The sequence below is a fragment of the Rhipicephalus microplus genome, chromosome X (genome assembly GCF_043290135.1).
Source record: "Rhipicephalus microplus isolate Deutch F79 chromosome X, USDA_Rmic, whole genome shotgun sequence".
Classification (NCBI taxonomy): Eukaryota; Metazoa; Arthropoda; class Arachnida; order Ixodida; family Ixodidae; genus Rhipicephalus; species Rhipicephalus microplus.
Genome location: NC_134710.1, coordinates 250,207,996 through 250,232,787, shown reverse-complemented (window position 1 = coordinate 250,232,787; position 24,792 = coordinate 250,207,996). Strand labels below are relative to the sequence as shown.

General features: G+C 43.0%; 2 protein-coding genes across 4 annotated transcripts in view; one reads left to right on the top strand and one right to left on the bottom strand.

Annotated features, from left to right (window-relative positions):
* Window positions 1-3,253: 3,253 nt before the first annotated feature.
* Window positions 3,254-7,412, bottom strand: LOC119161599 (oligosaccharyltransferase complex subunit ostc-A). Its single transcript, XM_037414144.2, has 4 exons — window positions 7,229-7,412; window positions 7,057-7,130; window positions 6,441-6,658; window positions 3,254-3,399 (listed from the first exon to the last, which is right to left on the bottom strand). Exons 1-4 carry the CDS (start codon window positions 7,398-7,400, stop codon window positions 3,381-3,383), a joined length of 483 nt encoding a protein of 160 aa, XP_037270041.1. The 5' UTR covers window positions 7,401-7,412; the 3' UTR covers window positions 3,254-3,380.
* Window positions 7,413-9,549: 2,137 nt separating this feature from the next.
* Window positions 9,550-24,792, top strand: part of LOC119161600 (uncharacterized) — a 197,565-nt gene continuing 182,322 nt past the window's right edge. The window contains exons 1-2 of one of the 3 annotated variants that reach the window (XM_075878922.1): window positions 9,550-10,054; window positions 10,795-10,889. In XM_075878922.1, the coding sequence (XP_075735037.1) occupies window positions 9,961-10,054; window positions 10,795-10,889 (189 nt within the window). In that variant the 5' untranslated portion in view covers window positions 9,550-9,960. Of the gene's footprint in view, window positions 10,055-10,794; window positions 10,890-14,817; window positions 15,101-24,792 lie in introns of those variants that run through there. The other 2 variants (XM_075878920.1, XM_075878921.1) reach the window with 2 other exon arrangements.

Sequence of the window (24,792 nt, the reverse complement as noted above, 5' to 3'; positions counted from 1 at the left end):
CTATCCATATTATGACATTGCCTTCGTTGTTCCTTAATACATACATCAGATTTTTGCCTATGCACAAATTTGCCTTCGCAGCTTTTAGGCTTCTGCCACTTTTTACAGCCTGCTCAATTATTTCCATGTTATACCTTCTGACGTCGATTACCTTATGTAATATTAACTTCGAAAGCTCCACTAGCTCTATTTTGTCGGTTGCATTTGGGGCTTTTATGATTTGTCCTCTCTTGGAATTTTTAGTCTCCTGAGATAGCTTGCCAGGGTCTAGTGACCGTAACTCCGACTTTTGAAGGGGTACTGACACAAAAACTTTGGCCTCGTGTTTTTCTGCTGCAATGCATTGCTGGGGGCCTGTTAGTCATGACACGACTTATTGTTTGCTGCAGCAAGTGACAGATAATTAATTACAGGCCCCTCATTATCAATCAGTTTCAGTTTGAGAGAGTTCCAAAAACTGGGTGCAACTGTCGCCACCTAGCGTGTGCAGCTCTTGACCACGTCAGCACACAGAACTGTGACGCACTCCGCACAGCCCGCATCAAGAATTACTTTCGAATAGAAAACCGGACTGGAATGTCGCCAAACACCAAACTTTCTAAGTGTGCGCAACGAACACATACTCGCAACCAGCCGCCGAGAAATATAGACTTCGAGAACTATCGCGGCAATAGAAGTATGGCAGTTATGACGTCATCATAACTTGTTTTGCTGACCGCAGTATGGTGTCGTGAAGGAAGTAGGGGGTCTCCTCGGGATCCCCTCCGAGGGTGTCTATAGCACTATGGAGTCAGTTGCTCATGCAAACTTCAAAATTAATTTAATATACCTTCCAAGCTATATTCGTTGTTGATATCTTGCAGATATACGAATGTTCACGAGGATCGACCCCGCAGGCTATCTCGGCCCCGAAATTTTGTGTCAGCACCCCTTTAATTGCACACTCTTCGATGACACAACTAGTAAGATTACCATTCATTAGGTCAACGTTAACGTCGGTTACTTTGTTTAGTGCCTCAAATATATTCTGAAGCGAAACGCTGAATTCATATACTTTCGCTCTCACTGCTAGTTCATTCATTGGATTTTTGCGTATCAGTTTTTGTCTTTGATTTTTTAAATCTAGGTGAATACGAGCTCTTTCCATTCTATGGTCACTGCATCGGATCTTGCCAACTACTTCTACATCCTGCACAATGCTTGGATGTGCTCACAGAATGAAGTCTATTTCATTTTTAGTTTTGTCATTAGGACTTTGCCACGTCCACTTACGGTTAGCCTGTTTTCTGAAGAAGGCATTCAAGATCCGTAAATTATTACGTTCTGCAAACTCTACTAATAAGCTTTGAAGGGGCCCTGCAACACTTTTTCAAGAAGCCATGGAGTGGATTGACTAAAAGAGCTTAATGCCTCATGAATTTGCCGCAGAAATTTCTAGAATCCATCCAATACAAGTGGAGTTGCAAAGATTTGTCGCACGCTACAATCGCATTCTTTTTTCTCATCGTGATAAAAGCGCTGGAAGCTAAGCAGGGAGAGACAGCATAGGCAAAGAAAATATGTCACGCGCACCTTGTGACCTTGAGCACTTTTTTACTTTCCTTTTTTTCCCTTCGAATACGCCTCTTTTTGAGAGCGATTTCATGTGCACGCGTGAACAAGTAGCAGCCTCTGTAACGATGGAGTATGCCATGTTCAAATTGGCAATTGGCTGATAAAACGGCTGCGACGGGTGATTTTCGAGCTTTTTCTTGTTGTTTGTCGAGAGAATAAAGAGCGATTTATCACCGACTTTGAGAATTTATTCTGAATTCCAGGCCACATGTTGCATGCACTATAATATTTAGTTTGCGTTTTCAGGCGCCTCTGCTTATGATCCGCAGCGTTTTCTGACCATTCTCATAAGATGTTGAAGGGCCCTTTTCAGGGAAAACACCGCTCTTAAATATATATTTTTAATTTCTCGATTGGGTTTAATCAATTTTCTGGCATTTACGTATGTTTGTGTGCTAATTTCAAGCATACAATTATTTTTCCAGTATAATGTATAGTTTCTAAAATACAAAATATTTTATGTACCTTTCTAGGAAAAAGATAGTACATCAGCATATCACAATAATCTGAAATCTTAAACTGTGTACAGTGGAACAAATGAGACTCTGCACACTAACATCAGTGAACCTTTAGCAGCCTGATTTGCAGCAACATGACATGGTTATCACAAGTCATCGCTAATAGCAGTTGCTATATAAAAAAATACGGTGTCGCTTTTCAATCCGTGGGTACTGTACATCTATTGGCTCTAATACAAATAATTATTTTCTTTTTATCTGCATAGAAAGTGATACAAGTGAACATATGCAATGTCAAATGGGCTTGGGCTTCAGAGCACTGTGTGATGGCTCGGTGGAGCTTCCACTCAGATGGGACAGTGCAGATTCAAAATTTTTAAATTAATTTTTCAGTAATTAATGCATATCCTTTCACAACTCTTCACAAATTTAACCAATACCTAGAGCTATGTAAAGACGTAATATAAAAATAAGTTTCATCACAAAATTGTGTTTTGTTCCCTTGAATTCCAAGTTTTCTAAGAAACAAGAGTAATCTTTGCAGGCGCTTTTTTTTTTTCTTGAAGAGGGGAAGGGGAGGCAGGTAACACTTGATCTACTTAAATATTTGTTTCATCTACTACATTGGCAAGGCTACCACTCGATATCTTATTTGTGTCCTTTGAGTTTGTCGAAATCCTTTTGCCATTCCCTAAACAGGTCCACAGCCTTGTTCAATTTTGCTTGTGCCAACAACTCAGCAATGATATAGTTTAACCTTTTTTTTACAGTATCATAACTTCAGTAAGAGCCTTCCATATGCACCATTTTAAAGACTTCATCACATAAGCCCATTGAAAAAAAATATTGGTTCTCTTTAGCACCTTTTAAATAAAACAGTGACCTCTCTTAAAAAACAAAAAAAAAAATCTTGTCCCAATAATAGTAAATGAGCATAACAAGTTTTGAGCTCCAGCAATAATGTGAACATTTTTTCAAATGCTGGTTGATTGTGTGGGTACGACCCTGTCATTACCATGAAATTGCATATGTACTGTAATGGTTGATCTGGTTTTTGGATCTCGTCTCGTATAAAAACTGACAGATGAGAAATGTATTCACAAACGAAGTTGAGTTGTTTTTGATATATCTTCCTTTAACTTGCTTTTTTGCAATATCTTCGCCTTACAAAATAAGAGCAATTTGTTTTTCAAAAATTTATTATGTGGTAACACTGATGGCATTGACTCAACCAGCACTATGGCTGCTTGGTAAATACAGAAAACCTTCCAATGGCTGGGGGTGGATTGGACAGGCAGCTCAGCAGATTCAGGCATGTAAGTATCCACTGTAAAACAAAAACAATATTTCAGAAATAAGGTTAATATGTTTGGCACAACCCTATAAAACAAAATAATAATGATTAGGACGATTCGATTATATAATTCCATTTATTTATAGCACGAGTGAATAAAGAATTCTTAAATGTGTTTGTTCTTGAGAAGCAAGGTGTTAATGCCTTTTGTCTATGGTGACATGTGGTTCTGTTTAGTAGGAGCAAAAGATGTATAGATGATTCTAGTGGTGAATTCTCCGTGTAGAGCAGTTTAACCTTTTAAGTGCTTTGGACGAACGGAGCTCGTCCTGCCCAAACTGTCCCTCAAACTGCTTTGGACAAGCAGAGCTCATCCTAGCAGAATACATACTCCCCTATAGTGTTCAGGACGAGACACGTTCGTCTACAGCATAGATTGCATGTCATCTATCCATTTACTTGATGATTTAGTTTTCTCCTGCAGCAGGAGCGCGGTTTTTGCGTGGAAAGATGGCGTGTGGTGGCAGTGACCCATGCATAACAGGCTCGTCAACTCTAAAAAGAAGTTTCTTCGAGTGATGAGTCGGATACAGATGTTTATCTTTCGTCTAGAAGTGAAGACAGCGATGAGGGTGAATTGAGCAGCTTTTTTGGTGATATTGAAGACAGCTCCAAAGCGAACATCGTGAGTGCTTGGCAGTGAAGCTGCTTTGCATTCTGTTTTGAAATTTTCTCCACCTAAACATTTCGAGGCTTCCCAAGTGACACAACCCAATAGTGCTTAGCCTACATAAGTGAAGAAAGTGTGCTCTCTGCAACTGTTTTCTTCATAAGGTTTTCATTTTTATTTGCAGCAGGTAGCTTGCTTTCTGTGTACTTTTCAGAAGTAAACTTTATTGTGTTGGCTTAACTGTATGCGATAGAAATATTTTTTGAACATTGACTAGCTGCTGTTTAGTACAATCAGATTCGAAATCGGCAATTAAACAAAAAGACACTTTTGGTCGGGAAACTTGGAAAAAATTGAGCAGTTAAAGGGTTAAGAAATTCCACTGTTTCTGTCTTCTCATCTCGAGTGGTGTAACATGGTTAGCTTTCACAAGTTCTGTGGGTGAATCCAATCTTGAGAATTTGTTAAATGTAAATATAAAAATAAAAAACTCTCTTTTGAATGAAACCTGGCAGTGACCCTTGCTAAAAAATAGCGAGAGTCTCAACCAGGCAGGTTTTATACTTTTGAGTAGCATGCATAGGCTTTTAGTCAGCTGCCAGCTCGTAAAAAGATCATGTGCTACCCTATGCCTTCAGGCAAAAATAATGTTCTACACTTACTGCCATGGCCACGAGTAGTGCTGGCTAACACGCTTTAGATTACACATATACTAAAAACCGAGAAAGTGAAAAGAGGAACGGCTGTAGTCAAGGTTATGTTTGTAACACACTGCACGCATAATGCGAAGGTTTTGCAGATTTGCTCTCCAACTCTGGTGTTTTTCATCCACTTTAACTCATTTCCTTATGCTTTCCTTGGTTTCATGTGATTGTGTCTAAAAAAAAAGGGCCCCCTCAATCCTTTCAACCCTCCCTACCTAACCTCTTTTTTGTGTGTATGTGTGCGTGCATGCGTGTGCATAACATGCAGCTTTGAGCTTTTCTAACCCCTCTGTAGTCTTGCGGAATAGCTCACACCTTACGAAAATTCAATTATGTGGCTAAAGAAGGAATTGACCTGTCACCCAGCACAGCAGCCCCATGCCCTTACCATTAGACCACAATCACACAGGCTTAACTAGCACTTGAGTATTGGTTGATGCTGGGTTCGTTTATATGTGCACATTAGTTTCGTTTGTGTTAGAGAGAGAGAGGGGAATGAAAAGGGCAAAATTAGCCGACCTTACTGCTGTCATCATCACGGCCCTTGTGACACAGGTGCAAAATACCAGTGCCTCTTTCATAACAATAAATGCACGGTGCCATGGAGGAGTTATATTAAAACATCACTTACAGAATGCATTTGCCACTAAAATTTGCTGTGCAGCTCTGATCATGCCTTACTTTTTTGGCAAGTTTCTACAACGTCGAGCACATTGTCTTTTGACTTAAGTTTTAATGGTAAATAAAACTTCAATTGCCTCTGCAAGGCCAACCCTGTGGAGTGAATGCAAGCACTCTGCCCATTGACAGGCTCTGTAGAGATCAGTACATTTCTCTTGGGGAGAATTAATTTTCTACAATGGCGACCAAGTGAATTTATTTGCAAGCAATTGTGCCCATGTGGTGCTACAAGGCACACATCATTTCAGAGAGCAGGAAATGTCACTAAGCATGAATATAGCCAATTGAACAGGCACCAGTTTTGACAAAGCCTAGGGCAATTAGTGTTCTTGCTTTTAAAACTTCACATTCTGTGTTCCTTACTACAGCAATTTATTTAATTATTTTCATAAGTTTATAACAACTTCCAGAACTATAAGGAGGCTTCATCAGCACTTTCATCACCAATTCATGCCATTGCTATACAAATACAGAGCACAGATCACCAATATGATCATCAAGTGTCTAATGCCACACTGAAATGGGTAAGAATCATGTGTGTGCGATTTCATAACCCTGCCCAATGTAACCCGCCTTTTAGTGGCAGAAAAGATTGTGTAACTATGATTGATTTATATGTGGGGTTTAACATCCCAAAACCACCATTTGATTATGAGAGACGCCGTAGTGGAGGGCTCCGAAAATTTTTACCACCTGGGGTTCTTTAACGTGCACCCAAATCTGAGCACACGGGCCTATAGCATTTCCGCCTACATCGGAAATGCAGCCACCGCAGTCGGGATTCGATCCCCCATCCTGCGGGTCAGCAGCCGAGTACCTTAGCCACTAGACCACCGCGGCGGGGAGGATTGTGTAACTCTGAGACAGTAGTAAGTTCAGAGTGCAAAGCATCCTGTGGCTTGATTCGTTTTGTGGCAGTCGTATCAGTAGTTCTTTATGTATTACATTATAGGAATGCAGCCACGATGGTCCTATCAACATACATCAAATTCAAGAAAAAGCTGGTGTAGGTGCCTTACGGAAGCTTGATGCGCATGAAGACGTAGCAAGTGAAGAAGGACACCAGGATGCAGATGAAGCCAGTGCTCATTAAAAGAATGCGGTTCAATCTTGGAGTGCTAGGGTTGTGGGTTTGGTCAAGGATAACAAAACCAAGACCACCAATGGTGAAGAGGAAGCTGGAAGCCAGACCTTCCATGATGTACTGGCCATTCACCCGATACGGCATAAAAGCCACCTAAAAAAGAAAAAAAGAAGGAATTAGGTAATGCACCATGTTCATTGGCAGTTGCTGCAAGGGCACAAGCACTGCATACTGGCTCCCATTATTTCACCGACACGCAGATTTCACAAACCACAGAAATTAAGATCACGGTGCGCACTTTGGAAGTCTATGCTGTATTTTAGTGGCAGTGTACTGTCATAAGTAAGAGGCAGCATGGGCACAAAAAAAATACAAAGAAAAGGCTTGCAGACTTCAGCGCTCATTGTACAACCATTACCCAGGAGGTAAATGCAATTAGACTGCCCGTGACCACTTGCTATTACCGCCACAATTACCATCGTGCAACCAAGAACCGCTAAAATCTAGAGCCCAGTGAACTTAGCGGTTGTACCAGTTCTCACAGTACTCACAGGTTTGCTGTGACCATGCTCATCCACTGTAGATCCGATGCTTGGTGGCTCAACAATAACGTCGTATATTATACCTGCAAAACACAGCGGAACCAGAAAAACCAGTTAAAGGAGCGGTAACACGTAGCCCACACCTCAGCTTATCTGACACGCGAAGAGAGACGTCTCCTACCTCCGCAAACTAGGAAATATGAGAAGAGCACCAGTGAGTAGACAACCATCGGCGATGGTTGGTGGAACCATGTCGGCTTCTTTAATTTCAAATTCGGAATTTCAAGTACGCAAAAGGGGAGGCTGTACAAAAACTCCATCGTGTACACGAAAACAGATTCGCCGGCTGACATGAGAGGAAATGACGTCGTTTTTAATAGACATAAATATCCACGATGGAAGGTGTAATCAAAGGTAGCTGTTATGTATAAAAACGTGAAATATTAACAGCAAGATTACGAAAGTTTTCGTAGTGCACCTAACAAAACATTTAACTCAAGCTGGATGTTCTATGATTGATCATGAAGACCTTACAAACAAAAACAAAATTAATTATTTACTACAATGATCACGATTCATGCATCACTGCATTACAATAGCTTACAATGTATGGTTGTTATTTGGTCAGACACGTATAATTCTCAGATAGCCCAGAACTGTGTTGTTCTGACGTAAAGTGCCGTTGCACGCTCGTTCAAGCAACGTTGAGCGCAAGTACAGTGTATAGAAGGGACTAGTGGAGTGAACGAGACGGCCGCGCTGAATCTCGGCTGATTTTCCGGCGGGTGACAGTAGCGGCAGCGCTGTATTCTTATGGTACTAAAGATCTCAGGAGCGTCTGCATTGGGAGCACGCGCACCCGAGCCTGCGAAAGCGTGTAATTGCTCGTTTTTAGCGCGTTTAATGCGTTTCTGAACCTTTATCAGTGGACGCACCTGCTACGCGTCATGGTGAACGAGTAAATATGCAGGCACGCCGAAATTGTGTCGATCACTGTTTAAAAAACCTGCCGACCCACACACACACACACAAAAACGTCAATCGGAATTTGCACGGATCCGCCTAGCTTCTTACTTAATCAGCGCTTTGACCTGCGTTACACCATAAGTGGCTACTGGCGAACTACAAAAAGAGGAGAAGTATCAAAACCGTGATTAAATCATACGCTCGTTTTGTCGGCAGTCTCTACGATATTCAGAGAAAAGTGTTCCTCATATGAGCCTACATGCGCACGATTGTTTCACGAGAAACCCGAGCATCAGTAACGTTGTCACAACATTAATCGATGACAACTCTGCTTTATCATGCCTGTTTTGCAGAAGATAATAAATATTGCTTTCCGAAAGGCTTATTACATGTTAAACTCATTAAAACAACACACAAACATATTAAGAAGTGTCATTTGTATATATAGCCCATCTGTTAATCTGCATAAATCAATTGTAACCAGTTTTCATTTTGTACCGACAGCTTAAATTTCGCTGATTTCTAAATATTTCATTGGCGTAAGGCCATTGCAAGCGAGTAAATTTGTGACGACGTTTTGTATTGTAACCGTAGTTCTATAATTAAGCGCCAAAAGTGTAGGCACACAGTGGTGCATTTGTTTTTGGGAAATTTACTTTGCTTGTATATGTACACACAGACACGTATATATATATATATATATATATATATATATATATATATATATATATATATATATATATATATATATATATATATATATATATATATATATATATATATACATGTGTGTGTTCATGCAATGCACCTTAGCACAGCTACTATTTTAGGCGGTGCTCATCCGACTACGTTAGACTTGAACAAGTTATGAGACCTAATATTGTCGAAAAGGTGAAATCTACATTCTAACTTTGGCACTTGGTGGTCGCTGTGAATGCGTGTAAATATTTTAGTATACCCTGAAAAGTTAAGTTACGAAAACATTCTGTGTTGTAGGGGGTTCAGATTCCTTTCCTCTCCCCTCTTTACTTACGGCTTTCTGGTTCTGCGTACGTGTGGCACAGTTCTTTTCTTAATTGGTCTTTGTTCTTGCACAGCAAGAACAAAGACCAATTGTGTGTGGCACAGTATTTTTTTAAATCTCAGCTTTCTGAGCACAGCTAGTTTCTAATAAATCGGCTCAGTTATTCTGAATATTGTGACACCTGACCAACGAAGAAAGAGTTAAGAGAGAAGATATCTGTATAAGACACACCCTGTCTGAATTATTTTCGATCGCTCACAAAGGCTTTTATAGAGCTCAAATTCACTAGGTTGGCGTCTCATACTTCAAGGGTTATGGCATCATGTGCTAGACATGAATGATGGGCAGGTACGAAGAAATCTGCATCAAGAAAGCGTGACGGAGGAGCCGAAGCGCATAGCAGTTTCTGCACGCGGCTCTTTTAGTACTATTCGACTGCAGCGCCGCCGCTGCAGGCAGCGCGGAAGGGATTATGCGGCGAGGCATGGTCACGCCACTCAACACTTCTAGTACACTCCAGCGCAAGTGCGTACGTTTCCGGCTGGGTGTTGCAGCGGGAGCGGGAAACAAGAAAACGAGATACAGGATGGGCTGTACTTGTAACAGTCAGTAAAATCAGGCATTAAACTGGGAGGAAGCGTGTTTTTCTGAATAGCCCTAGCAACAGCTTTCTTACGTGTGTAATTTGTAATAACAGCTGTAATTTGGGGCGCGATAGATTATGTTATGCCAGAGAATTCTTTGTGTTCACACGTGAACGAACCAACAAAATTCACGCGGTAAACATTAGTACATTATAATAGATCTTTTCTTAATAGAGCTTGCACTAAACCGGTGGCGTGACTGACGAGGGAGGGCACCAACAGGAACGCCAACTGCTGGGCACCACCTAGAAATCTCGTCGAGCCGCAAGCATTGAGAAAATGGGGTCTACGTGGGTGCCTCTTTTGAAGCATCCTGTGTGGTTTGTGCCACTTGCATTGATCTTCTTGCCCTTGTTTTCTCCACTGAATGCAAGTAAGTGTCCTTCACCGCCATTTTAAGCGTGTCTAACTGTTGTCTCTTTGTTTGGCAAGTGCAGCTCTTTGTTTATTGCGCTCATTAACTTCGTTGACGACGTGCGAGTACCTGCGTGATTCTGTAGTGCATAGAGGACGTAATTGAACTGCCTAAATTACGACATGAACGATAATACGCGCAGGACAAATTCATGCACACGTAGTGTATGAGCTTGCGAAGAATGTTGACTGGATCGAAAGACTGAAAAACCTGTATTCGCATTTTATGCGTTGCATTGACGCTGTTGCAAGCTGCCAGGAATGGTAAAAGCTGACCTTTAGTACGCCATAACTAGGACGTGTGTGTGTGTACCCAAAAAAAAAACAATTGAATATCAATTTTATAGATGGTGTCCAATACAACCATTCGATAACCATTGGAGACGTGTGCGTGTGTACCAGAAGAAATTGGTGAACGTCAAATTTCTAGATGCTGTCAGATACAACCATTCAATAACCACAGGAAACTGTCTATTAAAAATTCTGTGCATGTCAGAAGACTGTGAACAGGTTCGTCAACTGCAAAAATTTTCTGTATAAAAATGCATTCTGCTTAAGATGTGTCGATGTGCAAGAAAACACTACAAAATTTCGCACAATTGCATCAAATGCTGGTGAGTATGGTATAATGGTTGCACCATCATTTAGAATTTGAGTGTCACTTTGGAATTTTTACCTTAATCTCTTTCTTCGTTCTAGGTCTCCAATCTTATGTCATTAATGATGCTCCGGTGCAGATAATCAAGCCTAGTAAAGACCACAAGATGCTGATTATAGATAAAGAAAACATGAAGGTAAGAAAAATGTAATATTAAAACGTTAGAGCGATAACTCAGTTTTGAAAAAATTGGAAGACATTTCAGGGGAAACCCATTTATTGTAGCAATACTGACAATTAAAGTCTGATGTTAAAATTTTGATCAAGGTGCACTTGCACTGACAGATGTTCGCACATGCCTATTGCAAAGATTCGTTCTCCTCAAATGTAAAGGCCGAAATGATTCTTTTTGTGAACTTCAAGACCATTTTGGTCTGGTCATGGTGCCAACTCTTAGAGTCATATGCACGGCTACACATGTCAAGAGAGCAATATCGGCAAAGCCGCGAAACTCTGGGCACATACCCGCTATTTTTCATGATGTTTGATCCAGATGAGATGGCATTTTACAAAGAGGGCAGTATTTCCATTTTATATTAACATGGGAGCTGTTGAAAGCCGAGGTAAATCCATGGAGATTGTTGTCCGCACTTTCTAGCTTAGGTTCAAGAGGGAGAGAATGGATTGAGCTAAGTGGGTGGGAGAGAAGCCTAGTGTGACTCGTAGAGTCTGGTGAAACAAGGATGAACAAAGTCAAGCTGGATAGAGTGGAGGAGAGCAAAGGTTAAACTATAATGAGAGCAAAGCAGGCAATGGGAAGAAGAGGACAGAGGAAGAGCACAATTAACGCTCCTGTGCTCTCCTACTCTTCGCCTCTCGTTTGGACCGATGCAGACCATGTGTTGCCACCAGCTCCACGGTTTAACCAGCCTTCACAACATTCTGACTAGCCACCCTGTCCTTCCGTTTTTTTTTTTCTTCTTTTCTCCTTCATGACATTGAGGTGAAGCTGCCTGAAATTTTTTCGCCAAAAAATTCATTGACCATGGACCCCTTGGGACCTTTATGAATACATTTTTTCAGGTTGTTTTCATTGATTTGCTGGTTCCTTTCATTGTGGACTAGTTTAATAAGTTGCCATTTTTTGTTTAATCTGAATTATGGGCTGTGTGTGTACTGAAACTCTGTGATGTCATTGCAGTGGCTTGGTTTTAAAAAAATATGAGCTTGTCGTATTTGGGGTAACTCTGCTGAAGGGGATAAACTGCATCAGAGATTCTGTGGAAAGGTCTCTTATTGCCTGTGTTTTCACTGATGCAAGACAGCTGATGTTAATGCTTTCGTGAATATATTAATCATAGTTCAGTACACACTTGCTTGAGGATGCATGCGCAGCATTATGTTCATGGTTGTTCCAACTCTTGAAGCAAGCACAGGGATGTAAATATTTTTGTGGAAGTTTCTGTGACAGGCTTATATAACCTATTGTGTAAGCAAGCCTTGCAATTTTGGCAGTATAGGTGCAACACTTGCATTGAACTCAATCGTGCTTCAAAGGGATAGCCCCGTTTATCTGCAATAACTTTTTTCCAAATGCATGAGAGTAGCCTTTAAGGTGTGAAGTAAACAGGTCACCTGTATTGTATTTTGTGGGCTAGTGTAAAAGTCTGGACATGTTAGCACTGTTGCAGGGATTGAGGTAGTCTAGACCTTAAAATGGCAGCAGCTATCAAGCTCGGCTCTGGTGGATTGGTGTTTGTTGCCCCTTTGATTGCTCAGTTGCAGAAGTCCAGAAAAAGTCTGTGGAAAAATTTGTTTGCATTTTATAGTGACAAAGATGTTTCCAAACTGAGCTTGACCCTCTGTGAATCAGGAGGTGATAAAACTCGCAATTGCATGCATGAGTAGTTGTAATGGCAATTTCTTTTAGGTGACGGCATAGCATGATTTACTGTTTGTCTTCTGCATCGGTAAAAGCTACAATGATTTTTATCATTTTTTTTAAGGGGCTCCAAGACACCCATTTTTAGCTTTTCGGCTGCGCACTTAAATTGTTAGCAATATTTTTTCAAAACTTGCATGCGGCCTGAGAGTTTGGCGATGCTGTGCACTCGCGAGCCGCGAGGTAAGAAGCTGCTTGCTGTGCGAGCGTCTTCCTTCCAGCGATTGATTATGTTCCATTGCACATGCAGTCGAGCTGTTTCAGCCTTGTTTAGCTTAGCTGTGAAATTGAACTATTTGTGGTGGCTGCAATGGCAGAAAACAATGGCTCCTCTCCGTGCAGCACATGACTGCACACATGTCATAGCTAAATGGCGGTGGCCGGTGGTGGGCGGGCTCTATAGCCTGCGACTTCGAGGGCTTATTTTGCTATGAAATATATTTTTATGGTTCATTTTTTCATATATGCATAGGCACAAAGACATTCCATTTCTATTTTTTGCTGAAAACCGAAAGTTGTTGGGTGACGGTGTCATGGCCCTTTTGAGAGGCTGTGCCCTAAATAGGCTGCACACAGCCAACTCAATAGCAAAACAACTGCAACTTAACCCACCATCCAATTTATTCAGTTTGTTGGGGATGTGAGTGCTGCTTTCTGCTGCCTGTATGAGCGTTGAAGATTTGTGGCTCTAAACATGTTTCCCTGGCTGGGTGAAAGAATTCTTGATGCTTAACTGGCACCAGCTATAGTTTTTTTTTTATATTATAGACTGAACGGTTCAAGACCTGTTCGGTCCTTTCCTCAGGTGTAAACTATAATTTGTGGAGGCATCACTTTCCTCATCTCACCTTGGTTCCTCCTGTGCATTGTGTCACGAAGGTCATTTGAATATACAGTCGAGCCCACTTATAATGATCTATCGGTTATAACGATAATATTTTGGTGCACTTACGATTTTCCTACGCTACCCATTGAAATTAAGCCCACATATAGCGAACATTTTTCAAAGCCTTCTACTTTTACAACGAACACTTCCGACACGGTTTCGATACAAATATGGCGCAAACACAGCAAAAAGATGATTAAACTGGCATTCTAAAGTATGTGATGGGCATGCACTTGTGTGTGCCCTGCTGTAGTTAACTTGCGACGAAGATACCGTAGACCACAGCGAGCACCGCACGCAAATTTTGGACGTTAGTAGCGAGGTCGCTCACTTCAAGGCGCCAGGCGTTTCTCCACCGACCGGTAGAATAAAAGGGAGGAAATAAAAGAAAAGAAGTAGGAGGCACCATGAAGACTTGCGGTCAGCTTTCGCAAGGCAAACATTTCTGATGCCGTTCTTGGCATCTACGACCCTCATCGATTAATCGAACAATGCCTTCAAATGCAAGAAGCTATAAATGTGAGAAGCGATAACTTTTTAACGGACAGGCTTCTCGCCACACCTAAGCACAATCCAGAGTGAAGCATGCACAACGAACGCACAAACGTGTACGTGACTGCAAGTGGCCCGGCATGCGACAGTGCGAGCCGAGTAAGTGATGTACTGCATGCAACTAGTCGGGTGATTTGTTGGATGTGGTGGTATCGTACTTCAGTAGAACAGCGCGAGTTCATCGCAAAGATGGTCCCATTCACTCCTCAGCAAACAGGCGTCGCTTAACATGCAAATGGTCTAATTTCTTGGTGGAGGAGTTGTTAGCTTTTAATAAAGATACGCAGAAAAAAAATGGTTCAGCCGCTAAGTTGACGTATTTATGGGCTAGTCCATGTACAATGAACTACTGATATAACGACCACTTATCGTGGCACTTTCGAGTTTACTATAAACTGGTTTGACAACATTGCTAACACGCAGGCAATGTTGCTGGGGGTGTTCTGAATGTATCAAGGCTCAAGAAGCCTCTTTCTGAGTGGGAAGTGTTTCCAACAAGCGGTTAAAAAATTATTGAACAAAACTTAAAAAAAGTGAAATATCAGAATTCTACTCTGAAAATGTGACATTTCGGCATGCTGGCTACTGCCAGAGGTCATGACGTGGTGTGGACCAGGAGCAGCATTACCGGGATGTCATTGGTCTTTTATGCTGCCAGACATGCATCAGCAGTCAGCAGCATGTTTGGTGCACTGTTTCTAGTGAAGGCAATGTTATTGCTAGTCCATGGCACAATATATTGTTTTAAATTATTATTCATTAGTTTCTGCCTAAAAACAAGGCTGCGTCAACTAACTTCAGCGCACAAGCTTGTTTAGGCTAAAATTCTAGTTGGCTAGTGTTGTTCAGTATCTCTTTAATGTTGATGAGTGTGTTCCAAATATGCAAAGACTTGAGGAGAAGCTTCCTTCCCAGAAAGAAGTATTTCCTTTCAGTCAGTTTTATAATTTTGATATCTTTACACGATTTTTGGCCTCCCATGACTCTCTGCCCTTTGAAGCAAGCTCCAAAGGATGGTTCAGTTGAGGTACAGTATCATGTTTGCAATGAATAAATGGTTATAGTTACATTAAGAATCTATTTGGCAAACAATTTATACCAGCTTCTCCTATCTTAATGCAGGGTTCGTACAGGTCCTTGAAAGCCTTGAAAACCCTTGAGTTTGAAAAAAAAACATTTTCAAAGCTCTTTAAAGTCCTAAAATTTTTTGCCATCCTTGAAAATGCTTGAATTTTGTGAGTAGTGCACTCTCATATCGACATCGCGACTTCCTAAATGTGGTAGATCGGTGTGTGTGCCTGTCAAACTGCCCATTCTCAAAGCTGTAATGCGGCATGGGTGCACATGGTCCCATTTTGAAAAAATGCACGTGAAAAAAAATGTTAGTTTTGTGGCGAGGGTGGACCAGTGAATGCGATAGCGAGACATTGGAATGTCACGCGAAGAAGGGCAAACAACCCCATACATGCAGCTCGCCGCTCAAGCAAAAAAGGATGCACGAAATGAGAGCGCACAGGACGAGTGCTGATGAACAAATGTCACAGCTCGACACTGGAAGCGTGCTGCTTAAACAAACCAAGAAGAATGCTAGAAAAGAACACACATGTATCCACAGGATGAGTGTAAATTAACCACTGTCACAGTTGTTACTTTTTGGTTGTTGAGCAACGTGCTGCAAGTGTCAACTGTTCACAAGCTAACGCTCTTAATGGGGTGGTACTTTTAATGTTATAGCAAGCACCACGTGGGTTTTCTTTATATAGTCTAGGACACTCCACATGAATTGTCGAACTTCGGAAATGTTTGGATTATATTTTAAGTCACTTCCCAAGTGCACCTAAGTGCTTATTCTCCTATTGAGACCCATCAGGAGTGCGAGGAAGGGCAAGGAAAGTTGTGATGTAATGCCAGATCTGTAGTCAGGTGAGTGACCCCCAAGCTTTCGTCGTGTACCTACCGGCAAAGGATCGTGGCTGCTGCAGCTAGCGGCACGTTTGTTTTGCAGGTGCTTGTGTGGCACATGTGTGCGAGAGCTGACAATACTCAGCATAACGCGTGCAAAGCTTTGTAATCATGTTACCAAGACAGCTACACTGCTTCGTACCTGCCCAACTCTGTGCCCACAAACAGGAACTGAAAATTCTTCATAAAAATAAGGTGACAAATTATGTAGTGAGAATGAACAAATCTTGGTGTGTGTATAGTGCTTGCTGGAGCTGTAATGAAAGCTTGCAGCAAAGAGCGTGCAAGCCACAAAAGTTGTAGTACTACCCCTTTAAGGCCTGACTACACATACACGTTGAAGCTCGTCAGCACGTAACTGTCTGACACAGCTTCGTGCCTTCTCCCTTTGGAGAGTGAGGGAGAGGGTGCAAGAAGTTTTCAAGACTACAATTCTTTTATAATTGTGGTATCTATATATTTATTGTAAATGCAATAAAATTGGTTATTTTTGAAAATTTTAGGGTGAAAAATTTCAACTTAGCATGCCGCTTTGAGTCCTTGCAAAACTTGCAACAAGTCCTGGAAAGTCCTTGAATATCCTTGAATTTTTACTTTGGAAACCTGTACGAACCCTGTAATGTATTTTGTGACTTTTGAAGATACTTGTTCTTCCTTTCTTGGACATGTCAACAGTGCTGTCCCTCTTCGTAACTTACCATGTTGCTTGTTTTTAAGAAAGTGCACAAATGGCCTCACTTTTAGAGGAAACATAACTGAAATTTCGCTTATCGGCAGTACTGCCTTAACCCACAGGCTAGCAAGTGGGCCTTCCGCAGAAAAATAGCCTCATAGAGCACTTCAACAGCACTCTCATGTACTTAGTGTGAAATGAAACCCCCGCAGGGGCGCCTGCGCAAGTAGGCGTTTGGTGTGTAGCGACACCACGGACCCGAGCTAACGGGGGAGTTTTGGCTCCCTTCCACGCCTAGCCGTGTGTGGCTTTGCCGTGTCCGGGGAAAATGGGATCCTGGGGGTTGAGTCGACGCTGGGTGATTGGACCTTTAAGGCCCCCCGGCAGAGTATTGCAATACACCCCTTTGGCCCCGGCTTCACGTAGACGGCACCCCTGGGCTGACCCACCCAGGGGAAATCGGCAGTCGTCTTTTCCTATTTCTCTCTCCCTACATCTTCGTCTTTATCGCTTACTTCTTACCTGTCCTGTCGTCTTCTCTTTTCCGTTTACTTCCGAATTTCTTGGCGGCTAGGGTTAACCCTGGGGGACTGACCTCCCTTGGTCAGGACCACAGGGTTATAGTAGCAATGTATGGCTAACGTGTGTATACGTTTCCCTTTTTGGACTTTTTGGACGTTTCCCTTTTTAGCTATGCTGGCCACCCATGGTGGGTGGCCAGCATAGCTACCGATTGAACATGCTTTTCTATGGAAAAAAGTACCCCCCCCTTTCCACAACGATCGGTCCCGTAAAAGGGGTCGCACCAAGGCAAGTAGAAACCTTCTTACTAAAGAGAGCGATTACCCGAAATTCTTTGTTGTAACGTTATTGACTGAAACTAAGATTCAGGACATATCACCATTCCCGATTGCAAAAGCAATCAAAGAATGCATTGGAAGCAATTACAGTGCAAAAAAATGAATTCAGGAGATCTCCTCATAGAAGTGAAAAACAAAGAACAAAGTGACAAAATTAGACAACATGAAGTCCGTGTAACAGCTCACCGATCTCTCAATTACACGCGAGGTGTAATATCCGACAATGAACTGCTCAAGTGCACCGATGCAGAAATTGAGGATGCTTTAGCGGATCAAGGTGTACTTGCCGCACGAGCAATCATCATCCGTAGAGATAAGAAGGAAACCCGCACAAGGAATGTAATACTAACCTTCGCAAGCACAACGCTTCCTGCTGCAGTTAAGGTAGCGTATCTTTACCTACGTGTGAGGCCCTACATACCTAATCCTCGCAGGTGCTTCCGGTGCCAGAGGTTTGGGCACGGGTCTCATTCATGTCGTGGTAGTCCAACCTGCATGAAATGCGGCCAGAATGAACATGAACATGGCGAGTGCACGAACGCTTTAAACTGTGTGAACTGCAAGGGGCCCCATGAAGCGTACTCGCGCTCCTGCCCAGAATAGCAAAAAAAAAGACATACACTGAAAACCAAAGAAAACATATCGTATCTAGAAGCACGCCAGCGAGTGGTTCTTGCCCAAAAGGGCACCTACGCTGAAGCGGTGCAAAGGGGGAAGGCACCGCCAACGGTCTCTGTAGGCACACAGGTGGAACTCCAGGACCTAGTGGCCACGGTCCATCCCCCAGACAAGAGCGAAAAAAAGGCACCAAGTGCCTTTTTTCAGGGAGGCCCCAAAGCCTCGACCAGTGTTGGTGCCAGCCAACCTAATGTCGAGGCAAAAGAGGTCTCAACAAGGGTGCCGAGTAGCCAGCCTCCCTTGAGGAGGCCAGCACTCTCGCCGGGCACCAACACTGTTGAGCACCCTGGTGGTGCTGAGTCCATGGACGTGAGTCCATCGAACACTGAAAGCCTGACAGACCCTGCTTCAACTAGCAGGGCGATCAGGCAGCCCATCATCCCTCCCTGCAAAGGAGGAAAAGGGAGCCGAAACACACTTTCGGCCCCACAAAAAAAGAAGTGACGAAGCACACGAATAGTGTCGCTTTTTAGCTTATGCACAACTAACCCGAAATACTAAATTTTATACACATCATTTCACGTAATGGCATACATCATCCATTGGAACTGCAGAGGCATGACACAAAACTTAAGCGACATTAAGGACATATTCACAAGCTTCTCTCCTGTAGCATTATGCTTGCAGGAAACTAATCTGGGACCAAAAAACACCGAAATACAAAAAGGTTACACTGTTATACGTCGCGACCGCTCGCAAAGCAACCAGCTGTCGGGCGGCGTCGCCATTGTTGTCCAAAGTGGTATAGCAGTAAGAGAAGTGATAGTTAACAGTTTTATTGAAACGGCTGCAGTCACCATTTTATCACATAAAACTATCACTATTTGTTCCATATACATTCCACCTCATACACATTTTACTGATCTAGAATTGATTTTACTAGAATTGATTGATCTAGAATTGAATTTTACTGATCTAGAAATGATCTAGAATTGATTGCAGAACAGCTACCTACATCTTCTTTAATGGCAGGAGATTTTAATGCGCATAACATACTATGGGGTAGTGTAAAGACAGACAGTAGAGGGCAGGTAATTGAAGATTTTATTCTTACTAACAATGTGTGTCTTTTAAACACTGGATCACCAACATACTGCTCTCCAGGCACAGGTACCATGAGTTGCTTGGATTTGGCACTGCTCTAGCTCACTATTTGCAGATTTTACATGGGAAACAATAAACAACCCTTATGGTAGTGACCATCTACCGTCGATTGTAAAACCACAGTCCCTTAATACCGTTCTGGTCACGAAACTTCTCCGTCACTCTATGGGAGAGCTTGATATGGTGCCAAGAGCGGCCGCTACGCGGCGCAAGCCGTCCTAGGGGGGCTATCGCCCCGCTGCGCCTGGCGGAACGCACTGGCCGCGGCGGCATCCCGAAGGCGTTGTGTGGTGGCAGCTCGCGGTTTCTGCATCAGCGAAACGCGAACTTCATGTGCCAGTGCACCGCGCTCGAGGTGGACGGTATGAAAATTCGAATGAACAATGCCTAAGACGTGCTGTGTGACGGGTTGCAGCTCCGGATACCGAAGCAACAAAGAAAAGGCGTCGCTCTTCTGTTTCCCAAGTAGCGCCGAACTCCGAGAGAAATAGAAGCGAGCTATACCGCGGTTGGAAGCTGGCGGTTTCAGCTTCGAAAGTAAGAACGTTCGGGTGTGCGAAAAGCATTTTGATGCTAGCGACGTTGTGAGAACCGACGAGCACATCGTGAACGGGGTGGTCGTGTCGCTTCAGCGAGAGAGACCGAGGCTTCGCACGAACGCCGTTCCAAGAATTTTTGACGGGCTCCCGGCGTACCTGACAAAGCCACAAACAAAATCAAGGGGCTATTTGAGAGTACCTAGCAGCCGTCTTCTTGCTCTCCTGAAAATTGTTGAACATGTAGAGACGTACACGGTGCAAAACATTGCATGCGGTGACGTGTACGCGAGGATTGTTGAGGGCATTTTGCTCGACAGCCGCACAGCGTCAGCAAGTGTAGGTTGTCTGTTGCACTTTTTAGGGACAACAGCTGAGGTTGTACACTTTTTTTTTTGAGATGTAGATTACATTTCTTCACTCGAGAAAAAAACAAAGCCTCGCGGGCAACTGTGCGCAGTTCATGCGCTGCAAGTGGTGGGTGGAAGCCACAGTGTTAAGCATAATGGCTGTGTATGTGAGCACGCCTTCCCATTTGTATATAGTGTTGTATATATTGTATACATTACACTGTAATATTTTCGTACTATTCATATTTATCTGCATATAGTGTAAATAGTGTATATTCAAATACAGTTTATTTTAGGCAGTGAGCTAAGGCAGAGTGCAGCTGTTAATGAAACGAAATACACATTGTGCAGTAGAGTCACAGATTGTGTAACATTGCTCAGAACAGCTGCAATAGTTTCTAGTGCTTTTCTTCTCCAAAGCGTTGTTCTCAGTGTATTTTGTGTAAATAAATGTTTTCCGACTTTCTCCCCATTACATGCACCATATGTTAATCTCCCATTCATAAGTACACACCTGACTACTAGGCGGCGAATCATTAGCACCAAATTTAAGATTTATTGCATGCCTTAAATCATAACCGCCCTTCCCTCCTCCCACCCAAAAAATAAAAACAAATGTGTGATGAGGTACCTCGGTAGTGGCAGAGGCGGCCAAGCGGCTAGCACTGGCATCAAAAGGAACTTCCAGATTAGGCTGCTGTACTTCCGTTCCCAAAGAAATCATGGGTTGTCGGCCGGTAAATAATAATGCCCTAAACAGTAAACACAAGGAAACGTCAAGCGGCGGATGTCCCGTGTAAACTGCGTGGAAAGAAGTGATCAATCAAATGTTGGGCACGTTTAGAGCGGTCGCGAAAGCCCTCGGCATCGAAAGTCCCCGCATCAAAAAAGCGATCGGCGCTCACAAACGTGTGTCCAAAACAACTGCGCATTTGGGTATAAACTCAATTGAAATGTCTGGAATAAAACTTCTGGCTCAACCATTCAGTTCATTTGAATACTTGGGTAGTAGCGCGCGAGAGGCGAGCCGGATATAAACCAATGTGATTGCTCCTGTACTACCCGGTCGTGTTTCATTTCGTTCACCTTCCTCCCCCTATTAGCGGCCCTACCAGAATATAAAGCTCACCTACCGCATAAACATAATCGCTCTTTGGCCGGGCGCAAATACAAACATGTTGTCGAGAAGATCAAGCAGTAGCTGCTCACATCAAGAGCATGGAGCATAAGCATCGTCTTTCAACACTTGCGAGCTATAGCTCGCAAGTACCGCTTCGAGGTATCGTAAGTATGCATATGATTGGGCTATGAGACAATTATTGACACAATGCGTTATCGCGCGGTGTGAGAACACTTTTAATGCGCTGCTGTTTATAAGGTGAGCCCGCACTTCCAAGTAAACTACGCGTGCGTTCCAAAGTAAACAGCTCTCATTCGTCGTCGACACTGGATCCAGTTTCAACTTATTTATCTGGTGGCAATGATGCGTTCAGAGACGTTTAAAAAAAGGTAACAGGAAGAACAGCACGCGCATAATCGTGTCGAAACGTCGGCCGCAGTGCGCATACAAGCCCAGCAGTGGCGGCGGCTTGTGGCCCCCATACGACGGGTGGCGCCTTTAGCGACAGATTTTGTCCCTATATCAACCTTCGGGCGGAGTTTCGTGACCAGAAAAGCATTGAAGGACTCTGGTAAAACTGACGTCGCCACTTCCGACCATACGCTCTCGACCACAGCGTTGGAAGCTTCACAAAGCTAACTAACCTTTGTTTACACAGAGAGCTAATCTACAGGCTGAGTTTTCTGAACACCTAACAATAGAGGAAATAAATGACAAGTTCACCGATTGCATACTGTCTGCGGCAGAGCAAGCTATTCCCCAGTCTTCAGGACTAGTGGGAAGAAAGCTAAAGCCATGGTGGACGAGTGAGTGTGCAAAAGCCAAAAACTACAGAATAAAGCATGGTGCAAAACATCGTGGCTGCTGCAGCTAGCGGCACGTTTGTTTTGCAGGTGCTTGTGTGGCACATGTGTGCGAGAGCTGACAATACTCAGCATAACGCGTTGTAACTGAGCATAACAACCTCCTTGCATTCAAACAAGCTAAAGCAAACGCACGATATATTCGTAGAAATGCAGAAAAATCATCCTGGCAGAAGTACATATCTACAATCAGTAGCACAACCACACCCAAGAAAATGTGGAACGAGGTTAGAAAATTCAGCGGCGACTATTCCTTATACGCGATACCCATATTTACAGACCCAGGCATAGAGACATCTCTAGAGGAGCAGGCGAACATTTTAGGCGAACACTTTTACACTATATCCAGTTCCGCTAATTACACGCCATCCTTCCTGGCATACAAACAGACAACCGAAAAACAAAAACTACCCGTAACCTGTGGCCTAGATGAGCCGTACAACGCTCCCTTGACACTCCAAGAGTTAAGCACAGTGCTTTCGGAGGGAAAAAAGACAGCAGTCGGTCCAGACAGAATTCATTACGCAATGCTCGCGTACCTGTCTCAAGCTGCGGTGCAAACATTTTTAAAGTTCTGTAACATGATTTGGAAAACTGGCAAAATGCCCGCAAAATGGAAAATGGCAATCATAGTACCATTTCTAAAGACTGGAAAACCACCGACTTCACTGGGTAGCTATAGACCCATAGCACTTACAAGCTGTATGGCAAAAAAAGCATACGAAAGCGTAATAAACAGAAGACTAACATATACCCTTGAAGTAGACAACCTACTAGATGATCATCAGTGTGGGTATAAGAAAGGCCATTCAATGATCGATCATCTTGTCCATCTCGAACACACAGTGCGGGAGGCCTTCTTGCATAGGCAACACTGCCTAGCAGTGTTTTTTGACCTGGAGAAGGCCTACGACACCACGTGGAGGTACGGTATACTGAGAGACCTGGCACATCTCGGAATACGCGGAAGAATGCTTAATTGCCTCTCTGACTTTCTATCAAACCGAAACTTCCAGGTACGGTTGGGCTTCACACTATCGCGGGTTTTTGTCCAAAAAAATGGTGTGCCGCAGGGTTGCGTGTTGAGAACTACACTGTTCGTAGTCAAAATGAATTCAGTTAATGAAGTAATCCCACCCTCCATCATGCACTCATTATATGTTGACGATCTTCAGATAGCATGTCGGGCCTCAAGCATATCCACATGTGAAAGGCAGCTGCAGCTAACCATCAACAAACTAACCAAATGGGCAGATCAAAATGGCTTTCGCTTTTCTACACAGAAAACCGTTACCCTACTTTTCTCACAAAAGCGCGGCTTGTACCCGGGCCCTGTACTTAAAATCAACAACACTGTACTTACTGCCACTCAAGTCAGAATACCAGTTCCTAGGCCTAGTCTTTGACAGGAAACTAAACTTCATTTCCCACATGAATTACACAAAAAAGAAAGCAAACAAAGCGCTCAACATTCTGAAAATACTATCGTGGAAACACTGGGGTGCCGATCGAGTCTGCCTTTTACGCATACACCGCTCAATTGTGCGCAGCATACTTGACTACGGCAGCGTTATTTACGGTTCAGCCAGAAAATCTTACCTCAAACGTCTTGACCCAATACATTATCATGGATTGCGCTTGGCGACTGGAGCGTATAGAACCTCACCTGTCCAGAGCTTATATGCTGAGAGCAACGAGCCGTGCCTAGAACAAAGAAGAGCGCTACTTACTGTATCCTATGTTTTAAGAACTAGATCGAAACCAAGCCACATATGGAACACTATTGTCTCTCACATCGGTACCAGAATACAATACAGCAACAGACCGCACACGATAAGACCACTTCTCCTGCGCTTTGAAGAAATATGTCTAGACTACAAAGTACCGAATCAGGCACTAAGCGTTGTCCAAATGCCGGAAAGACTGGCTCCATGGTTGGACTTTTCGCACTACACTGACCTTGCTTTGACCCATTTAAAGAAGAAGGAAACACCACAGGAACAAATAATGCAGGATTTCCTAGCTGTACAAGAAAACACACGCATTCTGAATATTACACTGATGGATCAAAAACACAAGAATATACAGGAAGTGCTGTCATATCAAAACACTCAGAAACATGTATAAGACTGCCACCATTCGTATCTATCTTCACAGCAGAAGTATATGCTCTTTTGATTGCTCTCGAAGAAATTTTATCAAGAAATCACAAAAAAGCTGTCATATACACTGACTCACTTAGCGCATTAAAAGCCCTACATTTAATGTCGGAAAACGAACCGTTTCTCGGGGACATTCTACAGAAGCTAGAAAGAGCTGAGAAAAATGGCAAGACAATACGGCTTGTATGGGTGCCGAGCCATGTTGGTATTCCAGGAAACGAAAAGGCAGACAGGGTAGCAACAAGAGCAGGTCATCAAAAAATAGCAGAAATAAGGGCACCATTCAGAGACTGTTTCAACAGTTGTCGGACAGCCTTTAGGGCAAAATGGCAAGAAGAGTGGCAGGCTCAAGTGCATAACAAGCTGCAAATTGTCAAGCCTATTCTACAAGAATGGAAGTCATGCAATCAC